General features: G+C 33.2%; 2 protein-coding genes across 2 annotated transcripts; one reads left to right on the forward strand and one right to left on the reverse strand.

The window, feature by feature from the left end:
- The first annotated feature begins 6,009 nt into the window (after window positions 1–6,009).
- LOC149569758 (zinc transporter 3-like) lies at window positions 6,010–7,529 on the forward strand. Its single transcript, XM_089817788.1, has 3 exons — window positions 6,010–6,590; window positions 6,739–6,888; window positions 6,977–7,529. The coding sequence occupies exons 1-3, from the start codon at window positions 6,057–6,059 to the stop codon at window positions 7,280–7,282; spliced, it is 990 nt and encodes a 329-aa protein (XP_089673914.1). The 5' UTR covers window positions 6,010–6,056; the 3' UTR covers window positions 7,283–7,529.
- A 9,157-nt stretch (window positions 7,530–16,686) lies between these two features.
- Window positions 16,687–18,720, reverse strand: LOC149569759 (zinc transporter 3-like). The gene is made up of 3 exons (XM_089817789.1): window positions 18,184–18,720; window positions 17,083–17,232; window positions 16,687–16,992 (listed from the first exon to the last, which is right to left on the reverse strand). Exons 1-3 carry the CDS (start codon window positions 18,718–18,720, stop codon window positions 16,687–16,689), a joined length of 993 nt encoding a protein of 330 aa, XP_089673915.1.
- Window positions 18,721–19,153: the final 433 nt, after the last annotated feature.

Genomic DNA, 19,153 nt, shown 5'->3' on the forward strand with positions numbered 1-19,153 from the left:
TAAAATAGGTATATGTATGGCTGGATAGCTCCCACATTTTTTAACTGACAAAGCCAATTATAAATCATGATACTTTATAAAGTCCCAAGAATTTTGAAAATGGCTTTCCATACGAGAATGGTAAAATGTGTTTTCCTTCAAAGGGATTCCAAAATTACAAGATGTTAGTAGCCAGAAACATGATCAAAGTTGCTAATGGATTAGATGATGAAGTGTTAATTATTAAAAGTTTGATCCATAAAGATTTCATTGCCATGATTGATGAGCTTCCCAATCTAGTTTTCCTTTTTCAAGGTGTGGTACTTCAAAGAGATGCAAAAGGAACTGGAATAAAGTCCATAGAATTGGCCCTTTCAGTGTGTAATATAGTTGACATATATGGGTTCACTGTTGATCCAGGTTATACTAAATGGACTCGCTATTTTTGAAGTCCATGAAAAGGACATAATCCATTGTAGGGACAAGCTTATTACTAGCTCCTTGAATGCCTTGGGATAATTGAAATACATTCTCCAATGTGAGAATAGAGGAAACAAGATTGGTCAATGATTCTGAGTCGAGCAGTGATAAACAAGGCACTTGTTGCCGTAGTGAGGTTTAATGGGTTAAAAAACAAACACTTGGATAGTGTTGGTGTCAAGTCAAAGAAATCATTGTCTACCTGCAAGGGAGTTCAAGTTAATGTAAATTATCATTCAGATGTGAAGATCAATAGCACCAAAGTCAATGATACTACCCTAGATAGCTTGAACATGAAGAATAATATCGGGTTGAAGGATTTTGTAGAAGAAGAAAGCCCTGATAAAAGTAGGATCAGTATGCTCCCAGATTTGAGTGTCCTCCTTATAGCTAGTAATGAGAATGCTATGATGTTGGCAACTTTAAAAGGGTTTCAGAAAATCTACTTTCTTTCCTTAATTATATTATTCCAATAGAATGTGGTATGCCAGATCAGTCTAAGCTGGGAAGGTTTGTCTAGTATATTCTAATCTGCAAAGTTAGGCTATTTCTTGCTTTATTTGAACTTTGTCAACATAATCAAGGGAGTAATGGGATCCATCAAAGTCTGATTTGAGGGTTTAAAGTTGCATGTTCAAAACAGATCTGGATTGTCTTCTAAGTGATCTGTGAAGCAACCCCACACACAAAGAAAGTGAAATGTGTCTAGCTTTAAAGCTACTACATGATATAGGAGAGTAGGTTGTGGAAATAAGGCAGAGAAATATATACAATGAATCCACAGAGCAAACAAAGAACCCATGATAGTTCACTTTAAAGGGGAACTCATGCAAGAGCCACCACAGTTCATTTCTTATCACAGTCTTCATAATCACCATGATTGTGTCATGCTCAAGGCCATCTATCCTTGCAAACATCATGGGCCATTTTTTTTATTTGTGACACCCTTCTTTTCACCTATTATCTAGAGGCAGCACACGCGAATAGATGCAAGGGAGGTATGTTCAAGCAACAGCGTGAAGGAGGGAGCCGCCATGGTAAGAGAGAAGGCTTATGCCAGTCAAAGACAATTCCACATGCAAGGAGAGAATACATGAAACAAAGGAGGGTGTGGATTTATATTTGAAGGATAGTGACTTTTGCCCTACTAGTGCGAGAGCTTCAACAAAAAGCAAATGAAAAAGGAATGAATTAGATTAATATTAAACTTGTCACTACCCCAACTATCATATAAGTTGATGAATTGATAGTGGTGCACCAAATCCATAAGGTAAAGATGCATGAGTAAAAATAGAGTACTATCCCACGCAGAAGCAAATGCACTCTTGAAGTTACAAGATAGCTCAATAGGAAAGGTATTTGGCATAAGCCCAAGGGTTCCACCATTGCCTTATTTTTTCTTTTTCTCTACTATAGTCAAGAGCTCAGCTGAAGCTACTAGAAAAATAGTGGAGATGGGGTTTGATAGCTTTATCCCACATCCATCTAGAGTTCAAGTTTTCCAATGTTTAAAAGCATGGGTATTCAAAGCTAACATGTCTAAAGCTTCTTGTTTTATGATGCCTAATGCAATAATTGTGTGGAGGGACCCTCCCATCTTGCCGGTTCCAAACATGGCATCAGTAATGTTTAGACCTTAGATGCAATGAGGATATGGTGCCACGTGGAAAATTCTAGAAGCCAAGTGTATGACTAAAGAGCAGATTTCAAAGGCTTCCAAAAGCTACGAGAAAGTCCTGAGCGTATAAGTGCGAGATTGAAAATGATAGGCTTGCGCTCATAAAATGGATGTAAGAGCGTAAAACAAATAGCAAAGGGGTCCCAACCCTACAGGAGGTTTGAAATAATTAATAAAATATTAATATATTCGTGTTAGCGTATGAATGTAAACATGAAGTCCCAGTGTAAGAGCATAAGATGGAAAGTATGTGACCTTCAGTGTTACAGGAGAGGGGGGTGGAGGAATTGATTAATATTAATTAATTAATTAATATTTCTTGTCAAAAATGGCCAATAGAGGATTGACACGTGGGGTCACAAGATTGAAGAGATAAGGAGAAATGGAAATAAAATTTCAATATAAAAATGAAAATTCAAAAATGTTTTCAAATACATTATTTCCAAATTTGAAGGATATGAATAAATTTAAATGTTCTATATAGTTTATACTATGTAAATTTTTGAATTTTTGAATTTTAATGCTTTGTTCATAGCCTAGGCTTGAATTTTTCAAACTGGTACTAGAGGGGCAATTTTAGTCCAAAATAAGCACTTCAATATACCGTTGGAACTAGGAGGAGATAAATTTTCCAAATATGGGGTCAGTTTTTGAACAGGTCTTCACTGATTCACTTTATAAGCAATTTTGTGTTTTCCAAGGCATTCTTAGTGAAACAGATAGAATTCATCATGGAGCATCAAAATTAGTTTGGAAGCCAACGTTGAAGTCTGTTAATGCCTAAAATGATTCTAAAAAAGTTATCATGCTTCTAGAGTTCATATTTAACTGATTTTTTACCTTTGCCTTATTTCCAAATCAAGCATCAAAATTAGTTATGATTTTTATTAAATATCTAAGATATTTTGTGCTGTTGAGATCCGAATGATGGGGATTCGATATTCAATTACAGAGAGATATTAGAGAGAGGTTTTTTAGCTTCTAGGAGATGAATTTCAAGTGGACACATGTCAGTTACAGAGAAAATCTAGGAATTCATTTCTCCTATATCATTTTCTCTCTTTCTCTTTTTTGTGGGTTGGTAGTTTTCTCTGTGATACTAATAGGGTTCCAGTTTTCACTATGAAACCATGGTTGTTGGTGGTTTTACTTCTAGTCTATTGAGCTAAGCTCTAGCAGTGAAGGCCACACACCTACACTTGTGTAGATTTTCATTTTATTTTCATGTGTTGTTATTCTGAGATATTGGAAATTGATGCTAGATCATGTAAATTATCTTGAGTTACATTTAGTTTTACCAATTTATGTATTCAATCTTTCCAAGGATGAATATAAAAGGGGATTTACATGACTTATCTAGGTTTTCTTATTTTTTTTCCTAATTCTTCATATGCTATTAACTTTGAGATTGAATGAATAAGATTTGTTCAATTTAAGATAGCTTGGATGAGTTATGTATTAGATCTGTTGTTTCTTTTGACTCAAGGAGTTAAGTAAATGCTTCAATGTTCTAATAGGGTTTCTAGATTTATGGAGGCGATATTTCATAAGAATGGAATTTGGGGATTTCAGTTGACAAACTTAATTGTAATACAATCAAGTTAGGTCATCCTACTGGTAATGACTCTATGCTACAATGGATAAGGTATTGATCACTAAATCAGATGCAAGCTAATATGAAAGGCATTTGCACAAATCATTTTAATCAAATAAATTTAGTTCTTGATGTTTTGTAGTGAGCTGAAAGGAATTAACCCTCACTTAGCTTATGGGTTCATAGGTTTTGATCTGTAGCTATTTAATTCCAATGTCATTGCATAAGTTTTAGAAGATAGAAAGGGTTTCATCTACTATTATTAGGTTCAGATTTATATTTAAATTGCACTAGTACCATATATCAAAACCTCAAGGTTAACCCACTTAGGTCTTGCAGAGCCTGAAATGAAGAAGGAGTTATGCCTTATAGTTGACCCAAGACTGTAGTCGAGTGTATCCATCATGGGAATTTGGTTGCCTTAGATACATTAGTCTAGTTGCTTGGTTATTTTCAAACCCGTCAAATCAGGAGCTAACAAGGTGTAGCACAATTTGTGCGCATAGTTGATTTGGGTCTACAATGATCCTTATATTGTTAGCTCAAGACAAAGGGGTAGTGCTAGAAATATGATGTATTCAATTTGTCCCTAGAGCCTGTCATTCACCTACTTGCTAGAAGTTGAGTTCCCCAAGTCTCCTCTAACATTGCAGCTCCAACAAAGACATTAAATGGGTTAGGTAAGTTTGAATTAAAAAATGAGAGGGAAGTTTTTTATGTGGGCAACAAGAGACAAAAGGAGGGAATGTTCTTTCATTCCATAGAACATACATTCTGAATGATTCAAAAGAGTTCATTAGAGCAGCAACAATAGGAAGGTTTTATCAGAGTGCAACAACATGGGTGATTGATTATTCTGATGTTTTTTATGAGGGTGAATTTTTGTCCTATATGAGTATGATTTCTTCAACCTTATTATGTGCAGCCATATGTTGTTGTAAGTTTGTTTAGTAGTTAGATATTTTTCTTTCTAGGTTTGTTGCTTTACTCTCAAAATTTATAATACTTTGAATCGGTAAATAGAAAGTAAGCAAGAAAGAAAACTTGCCAATCTCTAGTATATTGTGTTTCTGATCTTGTCTCCATATGTCTATTCCACTATGTATTTGTCTGTATGTTTTGTAGAATGTAGTTCTTGCTTGTCATGCAAGATAAACACTCCACTACCAAGTTTTAGTTGTTTTGGCTCAGTCTCCACTGCCAACTGATATTGACTAAGAAACTTGATCCATATTGACTGAGCAACTCAGCCATTGTATTGTTGAGTGTCTCAGCCTTTACCTTTTCCAAACATTTCTTTGATGACTGAGTAACTTGACCTTACCTTGCCAAGTTACCCCTTGCTGACTGAGTGACTCGGCACCCAACATTATCAACCAGCTCAGCTCCCTCTATAGTTGGGAGATTCTTTACAATTACAAGACAAGACACTTATTAGCAGACAAGCTGTGAGCAGCAAGTCTCACTATTCATGCTCTGGCTGTAAAGCCTTACTTCATCTTCAAGATTCTTGAGCTTGTCTAAGTTTGATATGTAGACTAAGTTGTACAACCTTCAGAACACATCTTGCTCAAATAAGGTCCTATTACCACTTCTACTCTTAACAAAATAAACTTAAAATTCTATTAAAAATTTATTATTTTATATTCATTTATTTACATTAAAATTTTGCACCAATAATGACAAGTACATATCTTAACTATGCCATAAATGTAACTCAATGTTTTTTGTTTTTTTTCTGAAAATTTCAAAGTAAACTCTCACCACAAAGAAAATAAACAAAATTTATACCAGTCAACGAATCTCAAAATCCAAATCTCATAATAACTATTTAATTTTCATTCTACTTAGAATCTTCAGGAAATCTTCATACTGCCTCACGTACAAACTCTGAAGATAGTAAAATATTTCTTACATGTTATTGTCGAACTTATTTTTCAATAATTTCAAGTTCGACGTCTCGGAATAGACGTTGCAATAAGATAATGTCAGAGAAAATTAAGAAGCATAGCTCTCGGAAATTATGTAGCCAGCTAGGAAAACCCCTAGGAATTTATGTTTGGCAGTGAAAAAAACAAATTATTGTGCAAGAAAGTTTGAAATTCGAAATATTTTTATTCTAAAATCCAGCTTGCATAACACAGCTCCTTGAATATATCTTCACGTATGTTTCATGAGAACATTATGTCGTCATTCATAGTAATATGAATGTGACACCTTGGTAGAGATGATGACTGTAGGAGAATTATTGGTGCATCAAGCAAACACACAGAAAAGAAGTCTCATTCATTTTCTGTTGTAGAAAAGTGAAACAATTCCTGAATAATGTCGTCTGATAGTTGTTCATCTGATGCCCAAGATGGGTGTTATAATAAGGAGCTGGCCTTGAAGCTCAGAATTGGTGCTATTGTCTCTATTCTCTTAGCCAGTGCATTTGGAGTGAGCTTCCCCATACTTGGCAAGAATTTTAAGGCTTTCAAACCAGATAAGGACATATTCTTCATAGTCAAGGCATTTGCAGCAGGAGTTATTCTTGCCACTGGATTTGTCCATGTTTTACCGGATGCTTTTCAGTCTCTAACCAGCGAATGTCTGAAAGAGAACCCATGGGCAAGATTTCCCTTTGCAGGATTCGTTTCAATGGTGGCAGCTCTACTCACTTTTGTCATAGATTATTCTGCTACAACCTTCTACGAGAGGATGGCAAGCACTTCACAGGAAAAGCATAAGAACGAATTACACCAACATGATCATGATGATCATGTATCAGAAAAAGCTCATTCTCATGCTCGTTCTACTTATACCCTTGAAGAATTAGAGGCCGCAAATATTAAACTTCGGCAGCGGGTAGTTTCACAGGTTAGTTGTTTTAGGTTTTATCTTTTCTTGGATTATCTTTGCAATCCATCCTTACCGTAGAAATCAACAAACAAGACCTAAAATGTTAAGAAAGAAGAGGTTTTGTATTTACTTTTTAAATTTGGCTGAATAGGTTTGTTTGAATTAGGTATTAGAGTCGGGCATCGTGGCACACTCGATGATAATTGGAATATCCCTTGGTGCCTCCCAAGTTCCATGTACTATTCGGCCTTTAGTTGTTGCTCTTACGTTTCATCAGTTTTTTGAAGGCATGGGTTTAGGTTCTTGTATAGCTCAGGTAATTTGTATTTCTCTAATCTTTTTATAATCCTGGTAATCTATGATTAGAGAACGTTTTGAATTGATGTGTGGGAATTGATATGCAGGGTGGTTTTAAAGTGAAGGTTGCAGGGTTTATGGCACTTGGGTTTTCATTTACAACACCGGTTGGAATAGCAGTCGGAATTGGTTTATCATCTTCATATGATGAAAACAGCCAGACTGCTTTGGTGGTGCAGGGGTTGTTTGATGCAACTTCTTCTGGAATTCTCATATACATGGCTTTGATAGATCTCATAGCTGTAGATTTTCTTACACCGCGCATGCGCAAAAACTTTAGCCTTCAAATGTGGTGTTTTGCGGCTCTATTCCTTGGAGGAGGGGCTATGGCGTTGCTGGCTATTTGGGCCTGAAAGTAGACTATTTCAATTGCCCCCCCTGCTTTTTCAGTTCTTGCTTTGAATGCTGTAAGTTTGATCAGAAAAAATGTACTAGGCTTTAGTGGTTCTCAACTTATATGGAAGGCTCTAAATTTGATGAGTTGGGATGTTTTTCTTATAGCAGAAAAATCCATTAGATTTTTGTTTTTTTGTTTGTAACTTCTTTTGCGCTTAGTTCGATGAACATATTAATTTATTTACTAATATTTCTTGGACATATAAATCTTTCATTTGAGTATATATAATTAGAATGAATAGATATATGTAGTTTATAAGGATATGATTAGATTAAATAATTGTTCTTTGAGATATAAATCTATTATGGTTTGATTACATCACTATTCTTCTTGTAGTGTACATAATAGGAAATATTTACATATAAATAAATTGAATATATATATATAGTTTATAAGGATACGTTCAAATTAACTAATTCTTTTCTTGACATATAAATGTGTTGACAATTTGTTTATATGACTATTTTTCTTGTGGTGCACACACACACACACACAAATTGTAATATAGTATTTATTTGAAATGATTAAAATTAATTAAAAGAATCAAGTGTATCAAAGGTTTAGAATACATATTATATTAGTATTATCCATGTTAAGTCGATATATATCAAGTATAATATTTTTAACAATTTTTTAAGATATCGATAAAAAAATATTTGATCAAGTTCTTTTGCAATAGAAAAGATTTAATAATTCATTGTTACTCTGAAACGATTGCATAAAATAATATAAAAAGACATACACATTTAGACTCGTATTCCATTTATAAGACTTACTAATCCAAGATGTTAACCCCAAGGTCATAAATGGACCACGTAAATATTAACATATTAATCCAAAGATTATTATCTAAGTAACAATAACAATTATACATTAAAAAGATAATTTGACTACTTTATCCATATAATCTAATTAATTTGCCACTTTCATGTCTTGAATATAGAATCCAAATTTTTATTTTTAATTCCATACTTAAAAAGTCATTATCCTTTCCCCATTTTTAAATTTTATTTTATATTTTTAATTATTTTAGACGGGAAATCTTTATATCTTTTAATAATTATTTATTACACAATTTCTAATTCTTGTAACTATCTCTTTGTTTCTAATTCTAATTGCAATTCCTATTTATTACATCCTAATTCTAACTACAATTCCTATTTATTACCACCTAGTTTGCTGACAATAATTTACTCTTTGTTTATAACAAGCACTTTCACATTTTAAGGGTGCAAGGGTTAAGCTAGTAGTCTTGTATACTTTTGATGATGTTCTTGAAGTTATTCCTCACTATCTACTTCTCTACCCCCTTCTTTATAAATTTCATATTCACACATTAGCACTTCCTTCTCCCTCCCTATCTCTATCTTATCCCATCCCTCTTTAACTTTATATTTTATGTATATATATATCCTATTTCTTCTATATCTCTTTGATCTACTATGCATCTCTACTTGATCCACTCTATCTATCCACTATCTATATATCACCTTATATATCTTTATCACCATGTTGTCCTCTTCCTATTTCTCTCCCTCCCACTCCCCTCCTCTTTGTCTCTTCCTTCATAACTATCATCCACTTCAATATTCAATTTTGATCCATCTATCTACAAATTATTTCTCCTTATATTTTTCTATCCACTTATAACTTTATCAAAATTTTCACCTCTTTACATGAAATTGACAACCTAGATATTTGAAATCAATAAAAATTGGCTATATCTCTTTCTCTCTATCTTACTCTATATTTCTATTTGTCTAAATTACTTTTATTCATATGTCTCTCTCTAATTTACCTACTCTCCCTATCTACCTCCCTATCCTTTCCTTTAAAAAAAAAATTAACACACACTTCTCTAGCTCTATCTCTACCATATCTTACTCCTCTTTGTATCATTCGTCTCTCACAATCTATATTCTATTTTCTCTTGACCTTCTCTCTCTCTCTCTCTCTCTCTCTCTCTCTCTCTCTCTCTCTCTCTCTCTCTCTCTCTCTCTTTATGTGTGTGTGTGTGTGTGTGTGTGTGAATTTTCTTACCAAATTTGAATTTGATGGCAAACTAATGCATAGTTTTGTTGTAGGTATGAACACTAATGCCAAAGGACTGATTTTCTTCCAAAATCTGTAGAAGTTAGTGCAATAATAACAGAGATAAAAAAATATTATTGAAGTTAGACTTTCCTTCAATCCTTTGATGTGGGGTGAACCCACAATAGTAGGACACACTTTTTCAAAGGAAGAAATTCCTCCAAAATTGGACAACTCAAAAATTTGATTGAAACTTTCTATGTAGTTTTGATCATAACTATGAAGCCCAACCGAGGTTTGTTAACCCCATTGTCGAGCTTGCTAGTTTTGATTGAAACTAACAAAAAATAGAAATGTACAAATAGTCATTGTGTGATCCCACGTGTCATTGTTTACAATGGGTAGAGAGTTTCAATTAGAAGCATAGAGAATATAGAGGCATATGAATTTATCAGCCTTCAGAAAAGGTATGATTTTCCTTTTTTTTCCTATTTTAAACATTTCTAGTTTCATTTTATAGGTTTTTAGCTTCATTTTATGTGTTTTTAGTTTCATTTTATATATTTTTTTGTATGTATGTATATATATAATGTATATGTATACATGTATATATCATGTATATATATATATATATATCACATCTATGTATACACATATATCTTGTATATATATCATGTATATATATAATGTATATGTATACATGTATATATCATGTATATATATATATATATATATATTACATCTATGTATACACATATATCTTGTATATATATCATGTATATATATATATATATATATATATATATATATATATATATATATATATATATATATATATATATATATATATATGTATATGTATATATATATATATATGTGTGTGTGTATATGTATACATGCATATATGTATATGTATATGCACATGTGTATACATGTATATATACATAAATATATATGTGTTATATACATCTCATGTATATGTATATATGCATACATATATATATACATGCACACACACACACACACACACACACACACACACACACACGTGTATGTATACATACATATTGTGGATATGTACACATACATTTAAATTTTAATGTACATACATGAACTTGTAATATATTAAAATTGATCTTGATTCTAACCATAACCATAAAATCTAAACCCTAAACATAAACCTTTAAACCTAAAGTTACATCATTTTAACCCAAAAGTTATCCCTAAACCTAAACATGATGTGAAGACTAAGTATAATTTTTTATAACATGATCCTCACTTCTTAAACCTAAAAAACCCTAATATGAATTTTAACTAAAACTTTAATCTAGATTTACACTAACCCTAAAAATTTGATCCTAAAGATCCCTAAACATTATATTAGTTCCCTAATATATTGATCATGATTGTAATGATATAGCTTTAAATCCTAACCACAATCCTAAATCTAAGCCTCACAATGTAACTATAACCATAACATAAACCTTAATCATAGGTAGTACTAAGCACTAACAGGCTAGTTATATTAACTTAGTCAACATTTAACACTCAATCCTAAACCTAATCATAATTCTACTTGTGACACTAACATAAGTCTCACACTGATCTTAAACACTAATGATCTAACTAGATATAAACACAATTATAACAATAACCCTAACTCTAATTGTAATAGCTTACTCAACATAGAACACTATTCTAAACACACACTCCTTTAATCATAGCCCTAAATATTTCCATAGCCCTAACTTAATGAAAATTTACCATGATTAAACCTTAATAATGATCTTAAACTCAATCTTAATACTAAGCTAGGTATCCCTAAAAATAACCCTAGAACCATAAAATAAATTATAATCATGATATAACATTAACCTTGAATGCCAACTTTAATCAAATTAATTTATGCATTATGAGGCATGTGCAACAAGAACATTATGTACTACTAATTTTATAGCTCTAAACCTAACTATAACCCCAATAATAAGTCTTTACCTAACCCTAATGTTTTAACTTCAAGCCTAACCCTAAAATTAACTCTAAACCTAACACTAACTCTAACTCTAGCCATAGTCCTACTTATTTCCCTAGTAACCTTAGCCATGATCATGAAAATATACCTATTAAAATATATAATGAATCTAGTTTTATATTTAACGTAGTTTTGCATCAAGTAGTTCACCCATGTGATCTAGACTCTATTTAGACTTAATTGAAACAATTTTATGAAGTTGTCGCACATAGTGCAATTTACACATGTACATTTTATGCTTGTTTCATTTTTACAAAATTCTATGTACCTCTACATAACATATGTCTATTTCATGTTTAAATACATATTATTTAATTTCATGTGTTTACGAAATTCTAGTTTCAAAAAAATGTCATCAAGTACAATAAATTTCAAGTTTATTAAATGTCATATTTTAATTTAGGATGTACAAAACACACATTTAGTGTACTCTATATGTTATGTCCATTTCATGTTTACATGTATTATATAGTTTAATTTCATGTTTACAAAATTCTAGTTTCTTAAATGTCATTGTACTTGATAAATTTCAAGTTTATTAAAAATTTCATATTTTAATTTAAATTTCAAGTTTACACATTATATATGTGCATGCATACTACATGCATTGACCTTCCTATCTCCCATGAGTAGTAGCCTCCTATCACCCCTCAGTAGTAGCCTCATATCCCCCCAATCAGCAACCTCCTATCCCCCTTGAGCAGAAGCAACTTCCTATCCCCCCCATGCAATAGCCTCCTATCCCCCCTGACCAACAACAACCTCTTATGCCCCCAAGCAGCAACAAACTCCTATCCCCCCTGAGCAGCAACCTCTACCCCCCCAACAACACCCTATTCCCACAAATCAGTAGCCTATCCAACCCAACATGCTCTATTATCACACTAACCAAGAGATTCAGAGACTTTATGAATCCTTTGCTAGTGATAAATGCTCTAGTGTGTATAGTAGTACATGTTAGAGCATCTTATAGAGTCTCACATATATTAAAGATGAGATTCATGGTGTTGCTCCATATTCTGCATGTACTATAAAGATTGTCCTTTACAATAAGAGATGAGAGGTCTTTTCAAGTGTTTCACTACAATAGGTACAAGGCTTGATTCCCAAAGAGACACTAAAGAGGGAATGTTTCCCTCATTATCTTGCTCTAAAGTATGTGAAGGGGTATTCTCCCCTTAAGTGTACGATCCATAGATGGTTGCACTTATATACCCATGCTTCCTTGCTGCTAAAGGTTGTTATCCAAATAACGACTAAATTCCACTCTATTTTGCATGACAATTTTATGTTGAGGTTTGCTTAGGCAAGGTGGTAAGCTACATTTATTTACCATTGCATTTAGGATAGGGGCATGATAGACTAGTTGATAGGTAGTTGGGTCATCCACCACTAACACATAGGTTGATTGTCAAAGAGAGGGCACCTTCTATTTCCCCTATATAGGTCTATCAACTGATGAGGTCATGCGTAACACCTAGTTGTGGGGGGTGATTTAGGGAGTTGGAGAGATTTTTGTAGTTCTTAGATCTATTTCAAGTGACAAGGTTGGCTAATATTTGATGTCTCATTAGCATTCTAGATCATCATCTAGTGCTTCATCTTTAGGAGACTTATATAGTGCAGCATGCATCCCTTCACTAACTAGCTTAGAGTCTCTCACTAGAGTGTTGGAATAAGATACTATGAGTAGTCTTATTGAGGATCTATTATATTCATATAGATTAATATCAAAGCATCTTGGCATACCCATATTAGATATTTGACATTGTGTCCTTGGTGGTATTATGACACATGCTCGGTCACATTCCTCTCATCAATCAAGTAGTGGTCATAGTGGTAGTATACATCATGATCCACCTACTGACCATTCTTTTTTTGTAGAGGGACATATACATACTAGTATAGACCCTTCAGTCAGTACAAGGCATGGTCAGAGTTTAGATGCAGGGCTTTATGATGTTGACTTCAGCTTGTCAATCACAAGATGGATGGACATGTTGACATGTGATGATTCTACTTCTATGTCATCTCATCTATGACGTGTGCTAGAAACCAGCCATGCTAGCATAGATGTAAAGATGGAGCTAAATGAGGCCCAAAAAAATCTGAATATATTGGTGGACACGATCAATGTTGGGTAATCTAAGTATCATCATATGCCAATATCTACACATGTAGATCTATAGTTTTTTTTTTACATTCATGTTAAAATTTAATTGTTTGCTCAACTAATAACTTATGCACGTATACATATCACACCTTTGTAATTAAGTGCATGTTTTAATTTGATTTGTTGGACACATGTATGTATGTATTTTAGGAGAACATGCCTCTTTTTACTCAATCTTTGATGCCATATCATGTATATTGTTGAGACCCATTCGATGATGTCAGTAGTGGATAGCTGAGTTTTATTTATTTTTAATTAGAAATATGTGGTTTTTAATTATATATGAAATTATGTACATTGCTTTCACTTTCTCTTGAATATATATAGGCATCAACACATCCTAGTGAGCATCCTAATAGTCAGTCTTTAGACCGCACGGTGAGGAGACATCATGATGATAGTCCTGCACCTGACGATCTATAGATTTTTTTATATTATAGATTATTTGATCTAAACTTTCATCTGGATTATAAATGTTTGATGATTTCCATACACATATACATTCTCTAGACATTTCTTTTACATGTTAGATTATGTTGGATTATGTTCTATTATGTTAGATTATGTTAGATCATGTTCTTTTACATGTTAGATTATGTTAGATTATGTTGGATTATGTTAGACTACATTCTTTTATATGTTAAATTATGTTGGATAATGTTAGATTATGTTCTTTTACATGTTAGATTATGTTGGATAATGTTCTATTATGTTGGAAATTATTTTAGATTATGTTATATTATGTTAGATTATGTTTGATTATGTTACATTATGTTCTTTTAAATCTTATATTATGTTGGATAGTGTTTTATTATATTAGAAATTATGTTAGATTATGTTAAATTATGTTGGATTATGTTAGATTACATGTTCTTTTACATGTTAAATTATGTTGCATTATGTTGGTTTATGAAATTGATGTACACATATGAAATTGGTTAGGGTTAGGGTTAGGTAATTAACTTTATATAATCCCTAATTAGTTACATAATTCCTAATTTATAATAATGCAAGCGATATTTAGATATGATTAAAGTCTAGTACTAATTTCATCCCCTTAAGAGATGTCCTGCTTAGTTGCATACAAGTTCCTAAGTTTTATAATTAGTTACAAATCACAATTTAAACTTCGCAAGTTAAATGAAAGAGTAAAAGTAATGCAAGTGATATTTAGATATGATTATAGTCTTAATTAGTTGCATATAAGTTCCTAAGTTCTATAATTAGTTACAAATTATAATTTAAAGTTGACAAGTTAAATGAAAGAGTAAAAGTAATATATAATTAGTTACAACTCCTAATTTCATCCCCTTAAGACAAGTGTTCGAATTTCTTCCCCTCAAAGCACATGTCCTAATTAGCTGCATAGAAGTTCCTAATTTCTATAATTAATTACAAATCATAATTTAAATGTCACAAGTTAAATGTAAGAGTAAAAGTGGTATATAATTAGTTACAAGTCCTAATTTCATCCCCTTAAGACAAGTGTTTGAATTTCTTCCCCTCAAGACACATGTCCTAATTAAGTGTTGGCACCATAAAATGTGTTTTTCACCACTCAACCACATCATGAGCATTATTAATGTGATATCCTATATAGTCCATTTGATACTTTCTTAAAGTACATTTGATACAAGCTCTTGTACCATCATGCTCACCCTTTCCATGTTCACTCTTGAAAAAACTCTAAATGTGTGGTATATTAAGGTATCAATGATATCTACATAATACATAAAATGGTCTAGCTGATTTAAATTGTGTTGCACATCCATCTAACCATACAAAATGTTTTTCCATTTTTATGCCTTTATTTTTCAAATAATCAAAAAATGTCTTGAAACAATGTTTTACAAAATGTGTGTCGTGTTTGTTATCATCACTAATGTAAAGGTGACATTCTTTTTTAATGACTCATGCTTGATTTGTACATTCCACACCATCCAAATCAATTTGTACATGTTGATAAGGCACTTGAACCATAATAATAACCTATTCTATATAGTAGTATTCCATTTGAAGTTGTTTTGAGAAATGAAGGAGTAATTCTCTGCAAAGTCAACAACAGATAAAATTGTCCTGAGTGGGAAAATTTCTCTTAGTGTTTGAAACTGTTTTGCTTGCCACTTAGCAAAAAAAGCATGATGTATAAATGGTTGAATCAATTTACAAAAAATTGATGTAAATTCTCCAGCAGGTATGTCATCTTCTACATATTCCAACTTTTTCTTCTAACTTTATGTACTTATATCTCTTACATTTTATCATCCTCATCATATCAGTATCTTCATCTCTAAAAAGAAATTTGGTTGAGTTACCACATGTTTCACAAGTCAACATGTTTGTTATTTGTGCAAAATAGAGTTGCAAGTCTCTAGTATTGGTTTTGTGTTTTTAATGGTGGATAGACCAGACTGTTAGTCGGTCTTTATCAAGTTTGGTCCCCTTGTTAACTGAGTCCTTTCCTCCTGGCTCAGTCTTTGTTATGTTCATGTGCTGACAGATCATCCTCCACCTAGAAGTGTTGACTGAGTTCACTTAGTCACCATGTTAACTTAGCTCACTCGGTCCTCACCTGACCGAGTTGTCCGAGCTCACTCGGTTTCTTTGTTAACTGAGTTTACTCAACATAGTGTCCACCGAGTCTCAGAGTTGACTGACCTACTCGGTCACTGTAGGTGCCGAGCAACTCTCCCTGCTTTCACTCGGCTCCTTGCTTCTGCCGAGTGATTTCTCTTACTGGTCGGTCATCTCCCGAATTTGCAGAATCTATTTGAGAGTTAAAAGTTTTTCACACTATTGACTAAAACTAACAAATTTAATAACTAAGTAAGATCTTGCTGTCGTCTAACAGTTTATCTTGCTGTTGTACATAATTCTATTGCCTATAATATAACAGTTTTAGAAAAGGAATCAAGCTGTGTTATATTTAAAATCTGTGTGATAGTTAAATTGTCCGTTTAACAAAAACCACTAATCTGAAAGCCGTTCGGAGAATGATTAGTTTCCATCAATGGCAAGCAAGAAGACAACAAGAGATATGTTTTTGATTAGATGTCCGTCTAGAATAGGAGTCTTATCTTATGAGCTAATAAGAAGAAACATTCCATATATAAACAGTCTAATTTCATGCCCATATGGCAAGCAAAGACATGGCCCCTGCTCCGAGGAAGAGAGCCCCAAAACACCAAATTTGAAGACTAAAGTTTTTGCGCATGTGCGGTGTAAGAAAATCTGTGGCGATGAGATCAACCAAAGCCATATATATGAGAATTCCTGAAGAAGCTGCATCAAACAATCCCTGCACCAACAAAGCCGTCTGACTCTTTTCATCATAAGAAGAAGATATGGCAATGCCCACCGCTATTCCAACTGGTGATGTAAATGAAAACGCCAACGCCATAAACCCTGCAGCCTTCATTCTAAAAGCCCCCTGCATCTCAATTCATACACATCAATCGAAAACATTCTCTTTTCATAGAATTAACATATTTGTAAAACGAGAAATGGAAATCTACATTACCTGAGCTATGCAGGAACCTAAACCCATGCCTTCGAAAAACTGATGAAATGTGAGTGCAGCGAATAACGGCCGTATGGTGCATGGAACTTGACATGCACCTAGTGCTATTCCAATTATCACCGAATGTGCCACGATGCCCGCCTCTAATACCTAGACAAAAAGCAAATCTTTATCTACATATACATTTTTCACAGACCTCTTTCTCATCGCTATCGGTATTGTGATGTTATTGTTAGGATTCAATTATTATATAGTTGTTGAGTCAATTTTATTGATCTTTGTTTTATAAGTAGTCGTTCATTAGAAAATTATGTCTTTGAAAATGAATGGAACACTTAGTATTCATTATATTTAGGTGATGTTTAAAAGGATGGCGTACTCAAATTTCAACAAGGTCATCTATTGGAGTACTTTTCCAACTCAAACACATTTAAGTAGGAAGTTTTCATATTGGTTAAGTAAACTTGACTTGCAAATCCCATTTGAAAAATCCTCATCAAGTAGTGGGTCATAAGAAACATTCTAATTAATGACTCTTAAAGCAATCCATTGCAAAATAAAAGTGCAAGTATAGTCAGCTTAGTAATAGAAAAAACTCTGTCCAGAAACCAGCCTTAAACATCACACACTAAGGAAGAATTTAAGGTTGGAAAAATAATTCAAACTTTGACTATTTAACACTTTTACTTTAGGAATCAAGCTTAATGGAGTAGTTAACCATGTCTGAATAGAGGGTTACCCTTAAGCAATGCATACTAAGACAAAAATTAAGGTTTGAAAATGTGAGTTAACTTTGAATATTTAACACTTTTTACTCAGGAATCAAGTCTTAATGTATGATGTTTAAGCCGCTCAGAATTAGAGTAGTACTAATATACTGACCTTTTGCAATGATCTAATGCTTCACCTTTCTGAACATTATCTATATGCAATAAGTGTTAAGTTTTCTATTCATCCTGATCACAAATCACTATTCATGTAACATGAATCAATAAATTTCACTCATAAACTAAACAATTCAATCATAATAGCATTTCTTGTAATTAAAAATATCTTTAGTAATCTTTTGTTGAATACCATGCTGAGGAAGAATGGGCTAACCTGAGAAACTACACGTTGTCGAAGCTTCTTATTTCCGGCTTCTAATTCCTCATCATGGCTATACGTGGAATGCGCATGAGAATGACCTCCCGCTGATAAATCATCATCATGATCATGTTGGTGCAATTCGTTCCTGTGCTTTTCCTGTGAAGTGCTTGCCATCCTCTCGTAGAAGGTTGTAGCTGTGTAGTCTATGACAAAAGTGAGTAGAGATGCCACCATTGAAACGAATCCTGCAAAGGGAAATCTAGCCCATGAGTTCTCCTTGAGGCAATCACTTGTTAGAGACTCAAAAGCATCCGGTAAAACATGGACAAATCCAGTGGCAAGAATAACTCCTGCTGCAAATGCCTTCACTATGAAGAATATGTCCTTCTCTGGTCTGAAAGCCTTAAATCTCTTGCCAACAATGGGGAAGCTCACTCCAATTGCACCCGCCACAAGAATTGAGGCCAGTGCTCCAACCCTAAGTTTCAAGGACAGCTCCTTGTTATAACAGCCCTCTTTTCCATCAGATGAGCATATGCTTGACGACATTATATAACAGATTTCTCACATAAATTTTCTGAGATTTTATTTGTTGCTGCTTGAAATACAATTGCCTTTACCAGTGCTTAATTCTCTTATTGTTGACATCTATAGCGAGGTGTTACAATCATATGAATGGGAGTGACAAAACCAATGACATCTTAAGACATATATGAAAATATTTTCAACAATTAATGAGAAAGTCTACTATGATTTTAAAATCCAACGTCTCTTTTTTTGACACCGTCTTGTTTGGGCCCGCTACTTTATTTTCTCGAAGCTTCCCTTTTTTATATCTGGTTTCCTATAACTAAGCTGGTATGTGACGTAATTTCATTATCTTCAGACCGAGGTGCGAAAGAAACTCCCCGAATGGATGGAAGTCAACAGATATGCAATTGGATATGAGACCACTGAGGGTCCTCAATGTTTCCTTATTCCA

Source organism: Cupressus sempervirens, chromosome 3 (genome assembly GCF_028749045.1).
Source record: "Cupressus sempervirens isolate cs-2001-9-10 chromosome 3, ASM2874904v1, whole genome shotgun sequence".
NCBI lineage: Eukaryota > Viridiplantae > Streptophyta > Pinopsida > Cupressales > Cupressaceae > Cupressus > Cupressus sempervirens.

Coding starts and splice junctions, on each gene's coding strand:
- LOC149569758 (XM_089817788.1), top strand. CDS start 6,057: ATGTCGTCTGATAGTTGTTCATCTGATGCCCAAGATGGGTGTTATAAT. Junction 6,591..6,738: donor GGCAGCGGGTAGTTTCACAG/GTTAGTTGTTTT, acceptor TGTTTGAATTAG/GTATTAGAGTCGGGCATCGT. Junction 6,889..6,976: donor TAGGTTCTTGTATAGCTCAG/GTAATTTGTATT, acceptor ATTGATATGCAG/GGTGGTTTTAAAGTGAAGGT.
- LOC149569759 (XM_089817789.1), bottom strand. CDS start 18,720: ATGTCGTCAAGCATATGCTCATCTGATGGAAAAGAGGGCTGTTATAAC. Junction 17,233..18,183: donor GACAACGTGTAGTTTCTCAG/GTTAGCCCATTC, acceptor CTTTTTGTCTAG/GTATTAGAGGCGGGCATCGT. Junction 16,993..17,082: donor TAGGTTCCTGCATAGCTCAG/GTAATGTAGATT, acceptor ATTGAGATGCAG/GGGGCTTTTAGAATGAAGGC.